This window comes from Aythya ferina (genome assembly GCF_964211825.1).
Source record: "Aythya ferina genome assembly, chromosome: 1".
Classification (NCBI taxonomy): Eukaryota; Metazoa; Chordata; class Aves; order Anseriformes; family Anatidae; genus Aythya; species Aythya ferina.
In genome coordinates, this window is record NC_140296.1 from 122,655,119 (window position 1) to 122,672,763 (window position 17,645).

General features: G+C 50.6%; 1 protein-coding gene across 1 annotated transcript in view; it reads right to left on the reverse strand.

Moving 5' to 3' along the window:
* Positions 1–9,828, reverse strand: part of FSTL1 (follistatin like 1) — a 29,649-nt gene extending 19,821 nt beyond the window's left edge. The window contains exons 1-2 of the mRNA XM_084529089.1: positions 9,698–9,828; positions 9,522–9,581 (exon numbers count right to left, since the gene is read on the reverse strand). Of these exons, the coding sequence (XP_084385215.1) occupies positions 9,522–9,581; positions 9,698–9,700 (63 nt within the window). The 5' untranslated portion in view covers positions 9,701–9,828. The remainder of the gene's footprint in view (positions 1–9,521; positions 9,582–9,697) is intronic.
* Positions 9,829–17,645: the final 7,817 nt, after the last annotated feature.

Sequence of the window (17,645 nt, forward strand, 5' to 3'; positions counted from 1 at the left end):
GTGGGGAACAGGCGCAAGGTACTGAAGGCCTCTTCTGTTCCGCCATCAGGCAGGAGATTCAACCTCCACAGATGAAAACCAGGCAAATGCGAGCCAGAAATGAGGTGTAACAGCGCGAGGATAATTAAGCGCCGCAGCAACACACCAAGCGCAGTGGTATTTTCCATTTGTGGTAATTACTTAATCAAGACGAGATGTTTTTTAGGACACGCTTTAGAGTCCGGAGCAAATGGAACTCATCACAAAGCTGGATATATGGTCTCTAGGAGGCAAGGGGGCATAAGACATAAAGCACAACAGCTCCTTATGGCCTCGTCATCTACTAATCTATAGGGAAAATTGCTCCTCTTAGTGTCAGCAGAGTTGGTAGACGGCCATATTTTTAGTGACAAGACATGCTGTTATTTACATGAAATAGTGATAATAGCACGTTGTGTTTCACCCACACCTTTAATCTGAAATCCTCAAAGCTCTTTACCGTCGCTGTGTCAGTAAGCCTGACAGCTCGCTGCCTGATAAATTGGCATTATTATTTCCCGTTCAGCCAGCCTCATTTTTTTTCCCGAGTAGCTAATCGTCTGCTTACATGGGAAACAGTACTCGGCCGACCTGTGATTTTGGGCACCTACTTTTCGGCCTCTTGGTGAGAAAACATTCATGGGAGAGCCTTGCAGAAGGGTTTGGGGTAAAAAGAGGCTGATTCGTGGCTTGCTCTGAGTGCTCATCCCCAGTGCACACTTCACGGCACCCAAAACCTCTGTACAACCTCCTTAAAAATACACTGATAACGATGTACTTTTCAAGTCCAGAAGGCAGCAGTGAAAACATTCAGGAGAGAGAAATGTTTCCTAGTTGTTTTAACAAACATCTTCATATATGACAGACCAAAAAAAAAAAAAAAAAAAAGTAGTTTCCATTAGTTACCATGACAACCACTGGCAATCGCTAACCCATCTTCTCTCCCTTGCCAACCCTCGATAGAGCTGTCAGGGGAAGCAAGCGGGTATGCCCCGTGCCACAAGCTCTACTTACCCTCAGCCTGCAGCTCTCGGGGAGTTTCGTGTCACCCTCGTGTCAAGTGCACACCTCCGGGCTGCTCCCTCTGAGCATCAAGGGGCAGGAGATGCTTGCTGAGAGCAAAATGCCCTCAAGACACGATCACTGATGCCACACACCCCAGCTCTCCCCCCTTATGCCTTTCTTCTGCCTCCACCGAGACATCCAAGTACCTCTTTCTTCTCATCGGTGGGCTCCATCTTTACTGCCTGTCAATAAATTACTCCATCCAGTTCTGGTCCAAATATCACCCCCACCCTCCTCACTCTTTCTGCCACTGTTGTTAAGGATAACAGCTCTTCGCAATGCCTGCTGCGCCTTCCAAGCCAGAGCTTTTAAACTTCCTTTAACAAGAAAGCACTCAGCTTCATAAACCTTCCTGGGAGGCACAGCGCAGTTGTTGTTCCTGTTTCGCAGACGTGAACACCACAGCTCAGAGGAATTAAGTGCCTTGCCCAAAGCCTACACACAAATCATGGTGGGATGCTAAGCGCTGGAGCAAACAGGTCTGGAGAGAAGGCTCTGCCTGCATTCTCTTCATGCCTCCAGGCAGGCTCTGAAGAGGTCTGAACCACATCTGCTCAGAGACCCCTTTAATCTGCCCCCCACCAAAACCCCACAGCTAATAAGCATTAATCCCAACACATAAAAAGCCAGCATTGTCTCTGTTTAATGCTGGTGTACTGCTGGCCTTGCATCTGCGGCCAGGACAGCCTAACTCACCCCATCGTGTGGATGCACGCTGCTGCACTGCAGAGCAGCTTGGCAGTGATTTGTGAGGCCATATTCACTCCCAGCTGTTCGCCTGTCTCCTTAGCTTCTCACGTGCATAAAGTTAGTGGTTCGGGCACTGCACTGACACCACACAGACAAGGGTTATTCACATACCACTGCAAGACTCAACGTTTGCCCAGAAAGATCAGCAACCCCAAATAAGCTGCATCAATTGCAAATTTTGCTCTGCTCCCCGCTGCCAGATCCGGTTTGCTGGAGTTACTAGCAAGGACCTCTGCAAAAGGGCTGGCTCTGTGCAAGGGGTAACAAACCATGCCTTGTACCCCATGATTAATAGTGCTTTGGCCCTTTTTCCTCCACGACACACTCCTGGGAGGCTGCTCTGAGCACCAAGGTATCAAAGAGGGAAGGATAAACCATAAAGTGCAAAGAGGAGCAACAACAAGCTGTTCTACAAGCTGTCTCCTACAGATTCCTGTCTTGAGGCTGAGTGCATTTGGTGACTAAGAAAGTACAAACTGCGATCAAAGGGGAATACTCACGAAATGCCTCTCTGGTCTGTAGTAAAAGCTGATCTCACACTGGAGCTTTTCCCTCAGGAAGGGCTGTAAAAGAGCCTTTCTACTGCAGCACAGCTTTTATTTTTACCAACCTTAGAGGCACACTGTATCTTGTAGGAACCTAATACCCTTTGCTAAACATGGCTGAAACTGGCTGATGGGTTTAAAAGTTATTTGAGGAAGTTCAAAGGTACCAACAAGCGGAGATGATCACATAAAGCTCTGTTTCTTCAGGCAGCCAGGGGAAAAAAAATGTTCTGATTTGACAGAAGGAAGGGAGCTGGAAGGAGATGAAAAGAGGTGGGCTATGCGTGGAGCTGAGGGGCCCCATAAACCTGTGATGTGTGTGCAACTGCACGGGGGAGACACCAATTATCACGGAGCACAGGCGCATAATTAGGACTGTTGGGACAGAATAACAAGATTGACGGTCCCCTTGTTCCTAGGAGAGGGCCATCAAGATAAACTTACTGGCTCTGAGATACTCCAGAGCGTGGTATCATTTTTCACAGAACGGGAAGGGGACATCACTTAGCAGGGATGTGCAAAACCGGATTTGACAAGACACTAATGGCTTGCAGTTTGTACAAGCAGCTTCTAATCCCAGGGCATACAGCAAAACCTCATAGAAGAATCGGTCTTTAATGAGGGATGCTTTGAAGGATACCGAAAGGAGCACCCCTGAAAGCACCATTGTGTTTGTCACTAGCCCCTCTAGCTTGGGCTGCAGGGAATAGTATCTGCAAGATGAGGCCCCGAGGAAGATGAGGCCGATATCACTCCCGAGGAACTCCTCGCCCAGGGGCTGGAACACCCCAGGGTTTGCTTGCATCACGCGGAGCAAACCCGCTGTCCTCAGACGGGAACGCCAGGGCTTTTCTGCCAAGTTCAAGCCCATGCCTTCGACGTGAGAGCTTGGTCTCCTGCCACCTTAATCTTCCAGCCTCCTGGGCTTGAATGAGCACGCTGCAGACCGGAGCTGGGTCACAACCTTTCCGGTTATCCCTGAGGAATTTTTCCTCACCCAGACAAACTAAACGATCCAGACATAGTAAAAATCCCCCGAGGAAATCTCTTCCTCCTACATGTAGGAAACGAGACAGTAATTCCAAGCCCTCATAACTCCAGCTTCCTCAAACGTAAACATGAAAAAGTGGCCAAAACGCGGGAGGAGAAGAAAGTCCCAGAGCAGCACAGAGTACATATGCAAGGCGTTACGTCATGCTCAAGGAAAGCTCTTGGCTCTGGGCTACAATTACCAGCGCTGAAATGGCAGGGGCTGCTACAGCACGCAGGGGCCCCACAGGCACCGCGCTCCAGATCGATTTGTTGTCGGGAAAACAGCAACAGGCTCCACAACCAAACCCATCCCTGGAGAGGGAGGGCATGCTGCTGCTGCTGGGGGCTGACCCTAAAGCCTGCCAGCGCCTGTTGAACGCCCAGCAGGCGGGCAGAAACCCCTTGCTCTGCTCCCTTGATCCCATCTCAGACCCTGAAGTAGGAGCAGGGACGGGATCAGGAGGAACGTGTACTATGCCAACCAGCAGCGGGTGACAAAGAGCTCTCCAACCTGCTCCTTTCGCTCTTCCAAGCCCATCGCTATCCTGATTTGAAGCATAAGACGTGCAAATCCTATGCACCTACCACTGGCACCCAGCTGCTCTGCCATGCTGTTTTATTCTGTTCATCTCCATTGTTCCCTCGGCCTGGTTTGTTGCTCCTGGCATCACAAGGCCCTCTACAGACATATAATCAGGAGAAGAAAAAAAAACAACAAACAAACAAGTTCACATGCTTACGGCTTCACTGCTGTTTAAAAGGGTGGCTGAATGAAATTTGGGAAAGATAAAGGAGAAGGAACAACAAAATAAGCTGTCCGCTACATGATGTGACAGTATTTAGATGAAGTGCTTACAGGTCCACCTCTGGGACAGCAGTTGACACAGTACAATCAAAAGAAACTCTAGACAGGGAAGCACCCTGCAATGGCCATGCGGAGAAGGGCTCCGACAAGTCTCTCCTCTCAATCTCCTGGTTTTCCTGGCGCACTCAGTGTTTTCCTCAGCAGCACAGGAAGACGAGTACCCTCACCCCAGTGAGACAAAATACATTCCGATCTTCAAGCAGTGTTTAGTTTCTTCTGCCAAAATATTTGCTTAGCTGTCAAACAGTGGAAACGTGGGATCCACCTGCAGCTGAGCTAATAAGATATCAAATCCCTCCCCAGTCATCCATCCCAAATCTCTTTTGTTCTTTCCAAGACTCTTTATCCAAAAGGAGCCTCCAAATTTTTTTCCAGGCTATGGACCCCTTGACACGCTCCACATCAGGTGCAGTGTCTCAAGGAATTCCACATAGGCGGGCTGGAGCACAAGCTTGCTTTCCTCCATCATCTCTTGTGGATCACCCTAAATCTTGTCCGTTGTCCCAGGCAGCTACAGGTCCCGTGTTAAAATTCAGAGGTCTGGTGTAATAATTCAGAGATTTCAGGATAGAGCAGGCAATAAGACTTCACAGGAAATTCTGGGTAGCGGCTTGCATGGCAGAGAACAGATGTAATCTCAAGTTACTGCTGGCTGGTGCCTTCAGCCCAGTGCCTGCTCGTGAGCAGCTCCTTTTGTTCCGAGCTGGAGCACATTTGAGAGCAAACAGCAAGGAAACGCTAGGCAGTTGCTGCTCGTGCAGTATTTATCTGTGCTTTCTGAAGCCTCCGGGGCTGTTTATCTGACGCTTGTTTATTTAGTACTCGGATGCCTAGGAATTGCAAGCAGAGCCCCATCGTGCAAGAGCAAATGAGCCCCTGCTCCAACCAGTTCACACCTATCAAGCTTTAGGCTCCCTTCCTACCCAAACCAGGCAGCGATAACGCACGAGCTGAGGCAAAGTCCACAGCCCCAGGGAAAGCTGCTGTGTGTATCCCAGCGCCTGCCACCCTGAGCCAGCTCTGGAAGGAGCTCCACAGCGTTACAGCACTCCAGACTTCCCTTCCTCCAAGCTAGAGACAATGCCACGAGGGATAAATCTCGCTCAGGGTATGTGGTAAAACCAGCGTGGTAACGGGAGTCTGGTGAGCCTGGCAAGGCACACCTGGCTGAGATTTGTGACAAACTCTCTTCTGTCCGAAGAAAAACATTCCCCAGCTCGGGTAACACCACACAAGAAAGATGAAAGGAGCCCCAGTGCCTCCTGATGGGTAAGCAGCTGTACCAATAGCAGCAGCTGGAAAACACAACAGGCACGAGAAGTCTTTCAGCCAGCCCCTTCCTCCTCAGCAGCCCCCTGTTAATTACCCGCAAGGAATTTGCACCCTGGCAGATAGTCATTCACTCAGTGAATTTGCACAAAGCTGCTCCGACCTGAAGGCAAATCGCAGCTCCATCCAAAGACAGAAGCACTTGCACGTGGGGCATTTGGCCAGTGACTTCAGCATGGCACGAGGTGCCCCAGACAAAACTTCCTGGCTCGCCTGCCTGCCCCCGAGCCCTCTGACCATGCACATCAAAAGAAAAAACACACAAAAACCAGGCTTTGCACAGGGCAGAACCACTTTGCCCTACCTCCCCATTTAAAACACACTTTTTGCCTCGAGGTGCAGCGCCAGCAGGGCTTGGTCTGGAGCTCGAGGGCGGAATCCCAAGGAGGAAGATGTCTATCACTCCAAAACCAGCTCCTGGAGAAAAATAAACGCGATTCTTTCCTCCCACTGAAGATGAGTCTGCGAAAGAAGACATGGGAAGCTGTATTTTTATTACATTAGCGGGTTGCATGTAACTGCTGGGTTTTAATGCACAGATCAGATTAGAAACAGCCTGCGCTACCCATCTGACAGGCACCACAGCATCATTCCCTTCCACTGCTGTGGACCAAATATCAATGCCGGGAGGACAGAAATAAGCACCAAGACTACCACTGAACTTCAAAGGCAAATAGATATTTCTTAAAACAATTGCTCGAGGTCCAAATTATGGCCTTGTCTTAGAGCTTCAGGAGCTCAACTGTAATTCATTAAGCTTAATTTATCAAGGCAGTGGCTCTTAGTCTTCATCACTGCAAAAACGTGGGAGAAGTTTAACCAAAGGAGGCTTACTCTTGCAAACAGCCCGACAGGAGGATGCACACGAGGCTTTATGAAGACCAGCTGAAGTCTCACACCCCCTCGCAGCTTTTCACGTGGAAAAATTATACAGAGGGAAAAGGAGGTGGGTGAAAAAACGAATCCCAGGGCTACAGCAGATGCACGCCCTGCAAACACTGCGCTATTAGAAAAGGTTGTAAATCTGCTCCCCGATGCTTGTCATCACTGCTGCTTGGGGGTTATAACCCCCTCAGATCTGTCAGGAGACCTCCTCACGGGAGGAGATCCTCTAGACCGCCTCCTCTGGTTATTTCTTTGGCCAAAATGAGCTAAGCCAGCTTAAACTGTTTACACAACGCTTTCCAAGGGCAGGCTCGTTTGGCCAGAAATGGGTTAAGGATAGTGGAAGGCAACAGCTACAGGTCTCGGGGATCAATCTGAAGGGACAAGGTCATCCTGCATGCTCACGCTGGCATAAATCTTTGTTAGCATTTAAAACCCACAACGAAAAGTAACTTTCCTGCAGATTCGGGATCAGGCTGAAGGCACGGTGAAAGAAGTAAAACTCTCGTTGTTATTTTTGAAGGAAGTATCCAGACGGGACGTGTCACCACACTGCTGGTACCACCAGCAGAAGTGCTCCTGGACCTCACGGACGCGGTCAAACAGCGACTGGACTCCTTCCAGCGCTAACTAGGTAACTGCTCCAGCAGGAAACGAACGACTGATCAAGTTACGGGCCTGCCGTTTAACTTCTAAGACGTTCATCAGACTTTTTGAGCCTCGCCCTTTTCCTCTATCATGATGGATGCTTCCCAAAATCCCCCCGCATCTGCTCAGGAAAGCCCCAGCTGAGAAGGCAAGCAGATTCACCTCCTCAGCATCCCTGCTAATGCCAGCAAACGGCCTCCTCCTTGTGAGGCTGACCCAGGAAAAGAGAGACAAAAAGCGCTGTCTGAAGCTGGTGGCTGGCCTCCATCCCAGGAGTACAGTTCACCGTCTATTGCTCTTGTGACTATTACTGAACCGGGCCAAGAAAAGCTCCCAAGTTCTGGCACGCCTCAGATTTTCCAGTCTGCACAAAATCACGCCAGGAACATTTACTGAAGCAATTTCTTTCTTTCTTTCTTTCTTTCAAGACTCTAATTACGCACCTAACAATGCCGTAGAAATGAGTGTTCTGCAAAAACCCAGCACCGCTCGGGTACAGTTTTGCCTACAAGTGGATCAGAAGCTTACAGCTCAGCCTTAATATGCCGAACATACTGAAAGGCACTAACTGCAGACGGCAGCGGGAACAGAAGAAACGGAGAGTCATCACTTCCAAAATCGAGAGAGGGAAAACCGCACGGGAAAATGCCACGCTAATCTTACGAAATGCCAGAGATGCCAGAGAGTGGTAGCGAAGAACATCTAGAAGGGAGCGACCATCAAAGTCGTCTCTGAATTGCAAGCAGCTCACTTTCAAGTGCAGCCTACGCCCCAGAAAATGAGGAGCTCCTGATATCCCTGATGGTGATTCCTGCGAGCAGACTGATGTTCACCACTCAGCAGCAAGGAATCGGACTCAACCCCAACAGAAAAGTTGTTTGAGGGTCAATTTTCCCTGAAACTGGAACCAACCACAGCTGTCACTCCCAAGTTTTGAACCAAAACATTCTCCGGTTTGACACCCGGACCATTACCCCTGAAAGCAGTCAAACCATTTGTTTATCCACTCGAGCACGAACTGGCCTTTAAGAGCGAGTTTTGAGCATGATGGCTGCACATTTTTCTTACTTCCAATTTGTAGATGAGGACACTGAGGCACGGAAACGTTAGAGTGCTCGTACTTGAGCAGCCATCCAGGTCCTCCTAAGTAGAGCACACGAGGTGAAAAGCAGGAGTCGACACAACGTTAGTGGCGCCAGTGAAATCAGAAATCAAAGGCCAAGCACATCTTTGATGCGTTTCTGCTGGTCGCTGGCTCCACGATGCTTTACTCAGACCACTGCCCCTATTACTTAGCTGTTATTACCTCTCATCTTACGGATGCGCTGCCGAGCCCTTCCTTCTGACGGAGGTTTTGCTGCACATTGCCCAGAAATGGTTAAAGTTTATTTTACGATTCCTAAGAAAAATGGATAGGACCGTTCCGGCTCTTTCAGGACAGCGTCGGAGGGGGACGCACGGAAATGCTGACTACATAAGTATGTCATGCCTCGAGAAGAAAGTCTATTACAATATTATCATGCCTTTGCAGCTGCCAAACGCCAGCCCACGCCGCTGCTCGGTCCCGCTCCCCTCGGCTTTCTCCACAGCTGCCACCAGAGCTCCCCGGACGGGGTCTGCTGGCGGCCGCCCTGCCTCACCTCGTGTGCTATGCTTTGGCAATTCTGGCAATGTTTTGGCAATTCTGGCAATGTGTTTGGCACTGTTCACCTCTGCAGGGACTCAGCCGAAGAGACGGGGACGGAGGAAGCGCGGCTTTCCCCTACGACCCCCACCTTTGCCACGGCGGGAAGGCGGAGAAAGGGGAAAACTCTCTGTAGGGAAGCAGAAGTGTTTATACATTTTTTTTTAATTATTTTTTTTTTTTTTTGCGCAGAGCCAAACTGTGATGCTCTAGGGTGGGGCCGGCCATCTGGGAGAAATATGTAGGGCGAAAAAATGTGCGCGGGAGGCCGACCCAACCCCGTCCCCCAGCCGGGACCGCTTTTACCCTGCGGAAAGCGCGCTCGGCGGCCGCCCTCCCCAGCCCAGCTTGAGTTCATTTGCCTCAAATCACTTCCACATTTCCCGGCCACAATTATCAAATATTTCGTCCCTGACCTCACTTTTACGGAGGCTGCAGCGCCGAGGATGGGGAGGGGGGGGGATTCAGGCACCGCTTTCAACGCAGCCCCCACACAAGGGGGGTCGGCGAGTTTGTGGGGCTGATGGTGCGGGAAAGGAGGTCAGGGCGGGAAACGGGGGGGTTAAAATAACTATTAAAATGCTCAAAGGAAAGAAAGAAGAGATGAAAAGGGGGAAGAGAAAGGCAGGGGGTGCCTAACGAAGCCCATCCCGGCCGCCCCCCCCCGTGCTGTAGGCGCCCCCCGCAGCCCCCCGCCTACCTCCGCTCGCAGCCGGGCGGCGGCCAGCAGGGCACAGAGCAGCGGCAGAGTTTTCCAGACCTGCAAGAGAAAGCAACGGGGGATAAAAAAAAGGGGGAAAAGGGGGAACCGGGGGGCTGTGGTGGTGGTGATGGTGCTGGTGGGGCAGCCGCCAAACTTCCCCCGGCCCCGCTCACCATGCTGAGGGCGGCACAGGACGGGCGCCTTCCCCGGCTCGGCTCGGCTCGGCTCGGCTCAGCAGGGAAGGGAAGGAAAAAGGGAAGGGAAGAAGGGAAGGGGAGGGCTCCCCTCACCCCGACCCGCCAGCCCGCAGCTCCACCCCCGGCCCGACCCCCGCCGCCATCCCCCCGCCCCGGGCCCGGCTCCTCCCCGGCCCGCCCGGCCCCACAGCCGCCCCCTTCCCTGTCCCCGGGCCCCTCAGCGGGGTTTTGGGGCACCACGAGGGGGTCCTGCTGCTCGGAGACCCCCTCCTCGGGTCATGGGCACGGCCCCCTCTTCGGGGACCAGAGGGGGGCCGTGTGTGGGGATCCCTCTGGCAGCACGGGAAAGCGGGGTGCAGCGGGGTTTTTCCACAAGAATCAGTGGAAATGGGGTTTTGTCCCAAAAAAGGGCACATGATGCTGCCCGATGGGCTATACGTGGGGTGAAGGGAGGTGGAAAGCCCTGAGTGTGAACCCCTGGCCTTGTGGTGTTAGCTGGACAAAGTTAACTGGGTTGTTAACTGGGTTAACGGGGTGTCTGAAGGGCCCGCAGTGTGTGGGATCCCACCTGAGGTGGCTGGCGGTGGTGGTTTGCATGTAACTAACTGTGATCCTCTTCTTTTTTCTCCTCAGGTCTGAATTTCCAAGGCTTCTGGCCATGCTGGGGCTGGAAGGCAGGACCTCGCAAGGCAGGGTCTGTCTGTGCCAGGTGTGCGCTGTGCCCGTGCCTCAAATACAGAAATCTCCTCTCGTACAGCAAGCGACACCAGCTGTCAAAGGCTTCTCCTCGAGTTTTGAGGTTGTTTGTGACCAGAAGTGGTGCTGCTGGCTGTAGAAATCCCATCTTGCTCTGTAACTTGCCCTGCTTTCTGCTGGGCCCTGAACACAGGCGGGTGCCGTGGGAGATGCTGGTGTGTTCCCTCGTCCTTCACTGGGACCAAGCATCCTGCTGGAAGGGACAAACCTGGAAAAGAGTTATCCTGGATCAGGTCAGAGCTGTGCACTTCCACTGTGCTCACTCTGGCTCTGCTGCCTCACTGTGTTTTCTTTTTAGGACTACTGCTACTAATTCTGCTTTTATAAAGCACCCTCCCCAGCCAGTTCTGTCTGAGTGCAGTTCTGGCCTATAAATCTAGCCTGAAGAGATGTCTAATTATTTCACCGCTGATGCTGAGCAGTATGGTTCCCATTGTCCTGTATTTTTCCTTGTTGAAACTCACCTTCACAACATGCCTCTTTGGGAGTGAATTGATTGCCTTGACCCAGCTCTGGCAGAGTTATGGCTAACTCAGCCAGCCTCTAGTTTGCAGAAGCATCTTGAGATCAGGCTCATCCTCAGTCACCCTGATACAAGCACCACAATAAGAAAAAAGCGAGTGGCAAATGATAAATACATTTTAAAATATTAATCAATTTCTGGCCTCTTGGTGCCTGATCTCCTCAAGCAGTGCTACGCAAGGAGGCTCTCTGTTTCCAGAGGTACAAGTGACTCCACCACGCTTGGGAACACGCTGCCAGAAGGCATCTCCTAGCTCCCGTGCTGTCTCCCTGCTAACATGGGCAGTCACCTCATGTAAGCATGATTAGCCATTGTGCTGGATTATGTAGGTCACCATGAGCAATTTTTTTTTTCTCCCCTGTGTAATCTAAGAACTGAACAGGAAGCACAGTTAAAGGATTAATCCTCCATTGCATGTCGGCGTTTGGTCTATAAAAGCATATTTCTTCAAGTTAGTCCTTATAGATGGAGATGGGTAAGGGTGAAAACCAAAAAGCATCTCTTAGACTAGAAGGAGAGAATGTTGCCACAGGAGCATGAGGGAAGAGAGACATTTTTACAGCTTAAATCAGATAAAAGTTGTATGTAAAGACGAGGCCTGAGTAATCCTGGCAGACTGTGAGCGACCAGTCCTTAGCTCTTCGTGGAAAGGTGACAACAGTGAAAGAGTCACAGGGATTTGTGGGAGCATGGATGTGAAAACTGCGACCAGCTATGGCTTTCTAGCTATAAAGTACCCATCCGCAGGTAGAGCAGCACGTCTATCACATCGGGAAGCCTATCAAGTTAGCAGAAGGGCATTTTCTCTCCCATCACAGGCAGCACAAAATGATCTCAGCAGACACAGGAGACTCAATGCTCTATAATACACAGTATCTGGTGAAAAGTTAACTTTTATACCGAACTTGCTTTCACTATTTGAAAACGTGAACTGCGAAGGAGCAGTGCGTGTCAGCTAATCAAAGAAGAAATAAATCCATCAGGAATCTTTGCTCTTTCCTGATGGACCCGTAACAAGGAGTTTGAATCAGAAGCACCAGACTAAGGGGACAGCAAAAGCACTCACTGTTCTGGTTTCAAGCTGTTGTCACATATTGGAGATGGTGTTTCATCATCGCTGGCTGCACGACTGAAGTTGTATCATGAAACACTTTCAGTTAAAAGCTTCTTTATAAGGGTGAAGGATGCTTGCCTGAGATTGTGAAGGTTGCAATGCTCTGGTAGGCCAAAAAATTGGGAACCATTCCTCCGCGGGAAAGATATTATTCTATTACATACATTAATATTTCATTCCTGGTGACACTTACCTTTCCAGGCACCACCCCTTCGATGCCAAGCATTTTGTTATACATACAGGATGGAAAACTTTGAGATGCACGCACACATGCCCAAGTGGCCACGCAACTAAAATTCAATAACAAGCTGTTGCCTGAGAAGCAGAGCAAATGAATCCTGGGCTCATACAAGTGTATGTCTCATGGGTGGATGTATTCTCCTGTTTGTAATAAAGTGCACGCTCCAACTGAAGCTTTCTCTGTTCTCGGGGCACTGTAAATATCACTCCTCTGGACTCTCTGGTGTCTCATAAGGGTTACTCAAAAGCTGCAGCCTCTCCCTGATTACAGCATGTGCACATATATGCACCCAACGTGACTGTGTAAGCCTCATTTCCTAGGGAAACCAGGCAAAACGCATGCCAGTAAATTACTTCTTCAGCCCTCACCCAGCCCTTGTGTCTGTACCATGATATCACCCTCTCCACATTACCTCACTGCTGTCCACCACCCACATCACTCCCGTCCCCTCCTTTCTGCCCTGCCACACGAAGCACACGGCCATCAACAGCGGCCCTAAGGGGCTGGTGGTGCTGTGCTCGAGCCAGCGACCGCCCTGCCCGAGCTGTGTTTCAGGTGGCAATTGGAGAAACCGGCGCTGTTTGCTAGCTGGGCTTAGTGGCAGAGCAATAATCTGGCCTGCTGAGGAGCAGCAAGACATTTTCAGCAGTGTTGTTTGATGGAATTTATTTTTTGGATGTTATTTTGGAGTAGATGATGCTTAAGGTTGAAGTGAAGAAGGCTCAGCCAGGGTGGGACTGGAGGCACCCGGGTTATCTTGAGCTGTGTGAGCGACTCAGACGTGTAGCTCTGCAACAGAGCCCGAGGAAAGGCCAAAAGACATGGGGGCTTTCCCAGAAAAACATCAGAAACAGGCCAGGACCATGAGAGGCGAGGAGGGGAAAGCCCAGAGGAGAGCTGTGCCTGTCGTGACTCCCCCGAGGAGGCTTACCAGGACTGCAGCATTGCTACTTGTCGTGATTGCTGAAAGCTCTATTTCAGCGCAGACCTGACGGAGCTAAGTGCTGGAGTTTTCTCCTCTCCCCCTCAGCAGATGGTCTTCATTTTGCAGGTTTTACTGGGGACATTGCTAACCAAAGGGTGCACAAGTCTGGCACTAGCAGTCCCATGCTAGGTCTCTAATGGTTAATGCATTCGTTGGGCTTTTAGATATTCCATTAGCTAGAGCAGTAAAACGCCTAAGTACCTTTGACAACCTGGCCCTTAAACATTACCCTTTGTATCCCTTATTCAAGGGGAGATTTTTAGGTTTTCTTACCTAAAGGAGGTTCCCAAGGGGTCATTTTCTCACATCCTTCATCCAGGCCTTAGCAGCTGGACAAACCATGGTGCAAGAAAGGAGAATCTGTCTCAAAACCTCTGCATGGAAGCCGTCCCTCTGTCCTGAATAGCCTGACAGCCCCCTGTCTCAGCATGCTCCTCATGCCAGCTCTGTCCAGCTGCTGCCAGGCCATGAGGTAGCACGAGGACGTGAAATCCTCCTGCTTTTGACTCTGCTGTTGCCGAAATAAACTGCAAAAATGCCATGGAAATACGCTTGAAGGTGGAGCACATGCTGTTAAGTACGGTATCATTCTCCTCTGCAGCTGAGGAAACAGTCAGCACATCATTCCACTTCTTCCCCATTATCTACCTCATTTTGCAGACATGTTCATCGAGAAGTTGCTCAGGTCACTTCTGGCAGAGCTTTCAGGCAGACCCGGGACATCTCTGCGGCAGCATGAAATTTCAGCTATTTTGTTTTTCCGCACCATTGAGCCACGATGATGTACTCGGCTCTGCCATTTTCTGCGCAATAAGCCCAGGCACCCCGTCTCAAACAAGCTCTTGCCGTGGAGCAAGCAGTCATCTCCCACCGGCAAATCCTGATTCACACAATTAAGAGCATTTTCACCATTAGCCGAAACAGCAGGGTGTTTGTGCTCGTGAATGTAGCAGGAAATCAACCCAGAATATCTCGAGCCTGGGTGCAGACCATTTCCATCTGTCAATGCAACATGCAACAAAACCCAAGTGTTCGGCATGCCACTCACTCGTCTCACCTCTCAATCGCTGCTGCCACACAGGGGCAAGCTAAATATTTGCCTGAAATGTCCTGCAGAATTTCTCAGAGGGGTGCTAACACCTGCCATCCTGACATAAAGCAATTGCAAGGGCAGATTGCTCAGGGGAAATCAGCATCTCCAAAACAAGGATGCTGGTGATGAAGGTTTGCCAGCTGTCCCACAGCTGAGGCAACAGGGCTGGGTTGCATCTGGGTTAATATGAGCAGCCTTTTTTGGGAAGGGAGTGCATGGAAACGAAGTTAACGAGCTCAGTGAGATCTGGGATGATTTTGCGTGGAGGCATTTGTGTGCCTCAGCACCATGCCATCCAGCTATGACGGATGGAGCCCAGAGACCTCGGGGGTGACCCTGTGCAGAACAGCTCTGGCTGGGGATGTCTCCTGACCTGCACACAGCTATGTGATGATGAAAACCGAGTGTACCTCCAGATACCCCCAACCCATTCAATTCAAGCCCTGACATTCTGACTATACAAAAACCTCTCACAGACTGCTTGTGGGTCAGGGCTATGGCTCAGAGGAAAAATGTTCCTGGGTTCTCCCACCCACACTCTGCTAGCTATTTCTCTTCCTCCAAGGATGGGCAACCTGCTGGGAAAGAACATGCTCAAACACACTTAGCTCTTTGTCCCAGTCCTCAGGAGATCTGGGATGCTTGCTAGAAGGCATTTAGGATTTTTTCTGCCTGAAATGTATTGGAGTTGTGTGAGTCGTGCCTGGGTTCATTGGGACTGGGTGTGGAACAGCTCCGTGAGTCACCAGGCATCTCTGAGACCAGGAGGAGAGGTCCACACAACTTTACTTAACTACAGCCTGCTGCAGCATTCAGTACACAGGTTTGGGGTGGCTCCTCTGTGGTTCATGAGAAAGCGTGAGAGTTGGCAAGGTAAGCCTGGGCGACTGATCTAGGGCACGAGCTTTAGCTCAGGGACTCTATAAACTGAGAAACTGCGCTGTTAAGCAAGAAAATGTACAATGTGTTAGTAAACACAGCTCACCCTAGAGACTACCTCCTTGTCATGGCTTAGCAATGCTATGAAATCATACATTCCCCTCCCAGCACTGGGCTCAGCAGTGGAAACCAAGGGGTTTTGGTTTTCCCCCACACGGAGGTACGATGCCTGTCTCCAGCCCAAGCTCTCAGTCCCCAGGAGATGCTAAGCACCCTCAGCTGCACCAGGTGCTGAGCACCCGCAAATCAGGCTCTTGAATCATGTTCTAAGTATGGAGAAAGTGCCCGACTTCAGGCATCCACGTTTGAATGTGTTGGCCTTTAATTGCTGCAGCCAAGCTGCCCCGGTGGGTCAGGATTTATGCCAGGCCCTTGACGTGCAAGGACAGGATAAATAGCTGTACACAAAGCTGGAAACAAAGCCCATCCAAAGGAAAAGGTCATTGCTTTCAACCTGTGTGAGAAAAAGCTCTGGGACTGGAAACCTGACTGACAGGAGACAAAATGGATAAGAAGTTGTTATTGCAAGCTGGACAAGTTGTCTGAGGGGAGTAGAAACTGAAAGAGAGGGGTGGGGGGGAGCTCTCCCTTCTCTGGGCCACTGCAGTGCTGCAGAGAGACCAGTGAGCTGCGTTTGATGATGGGGCAAAGGAGATGACAGATCCCCTTCTGGCAGCACAACAGACTGGAAGAGATGAGCAGGAAAGCCATGAGCAAAAGGAAAGGACGGAAGCACCATCAGAGGGCTTGGGAAGGAGGACAAGCAGGTTCCAGCTGAATGGCACCGATTTGGAGGTGCCTGCCTAGCACTGGAAGGGAGAGCAGGTTCACAGTGGAAGTGTGGCATCTCCTTTTCAAATCCCAGCTGGCCAACAAGTTCATTGACTTTAACACTAGAGCACTCCCACGCTTAGAAGGGGAGTCTGTTTGCTGCATCTGAACCTTTGACTCTGTTTAAATATCTATGTCCATGAGCTCCCGTAGCGAGATGTGCAGCTTTCTAGCAATAGGGCCCAGAAATGCTGAGTAAAATCTCTCCACTGGACCCAGCCATGCAGTACCTTTCATGAACTAGCACGTATCTCCATTCAGTATCTGTTCAAGACAAAACACCTGGTCTGAGAGGTGTTGGTACCTGTCTGTACCTCTCCTGGTCCCCAGTTACCTCGACAGGTAAGTGACGGGCAGAGCTGGACGGATCCATGCTTTGTAACTCCATCCCCAAGCAAAGCTGTACGTGGTGTACACAAGATCTGTCCATTTGCTCTGGGGTCAGGGCATTAGAGGCCTCTCACACTGTCCCACTCCTCAGGAAATCCAAACCTGGCAATGGCAGGGCTGAGTTAGTGTCGAGCCTGGAAATGACAAATTAACATAGGCTGTGAATTTACATCCTTTTCAGCCATTTATGGTCTCGTCTGAGCCTAAATAAAAGCCCTGGTCCCTGGAAAATTTGGGCCTGTTTGTCAGCGAGACATTCCAGAGAAAACATCACGTGCTCGTTTCATGAAGTGAAATAAGATCTTTGTTCTGCGTGCTTTTTTTCCCCCCTTTTTCTGAATGAGGCAGTTTTGTCCAGGGATTACAGGCCAATGTTCCAATCCTTCACAGACGTTTCCCATTATCAGGGCTGCCTCTTGTCCTCCAAATCATTTTCCACAAGACTCCTGTAACTTCGGCTGGGAAACGAAGCCAAGAGCTCTGAGGAAAGGACCCTATTCCAGACTGCTGAAAACACTGAAAAATGCTGCAGGGTGTTGCTGGGACCACCCAGACTGAAGCATCCTCAGCAGGGCAGCAGCTGAAAAAGATGCTGGTGGTGGGAGGAGGCTCCCTGTACGCTGTACAGCCACTTAAACAGCTGGGCAAATTAGCTTTGATGAGGTATAATCACGCCGTGTGGAACTAGTTAGAGACTGGTGGTAGACAAGGGGGGCTGATGATTAACTCTGCACAAAGGGGCCTTGTGTCGCGTCCCTGAGGCCTACTCATGCTTTGTGAGACCCCTGGATCTGGGGTCCACGTTGCCCCTACTGTGGGAAGCTCCTGAGGGGGAAAAGAAGGAAAGGAAGATTCATGTGAGGAAGATTCACACGGGGCTTTCTCTTTGGGTTCCTCTCTCCCCCCTCAAAGCATCGTCCGCTGCTGAGGGGAGCTCCATGTACAGGCCTTGGAGCTGGGCCACCCACTTACTGCACAGACCCAGGCAAATCCCTTCCAGCAAACAGAAACCAGCTACTGAAATAGCATCGGGCTCTGTGCTACGGATCCCC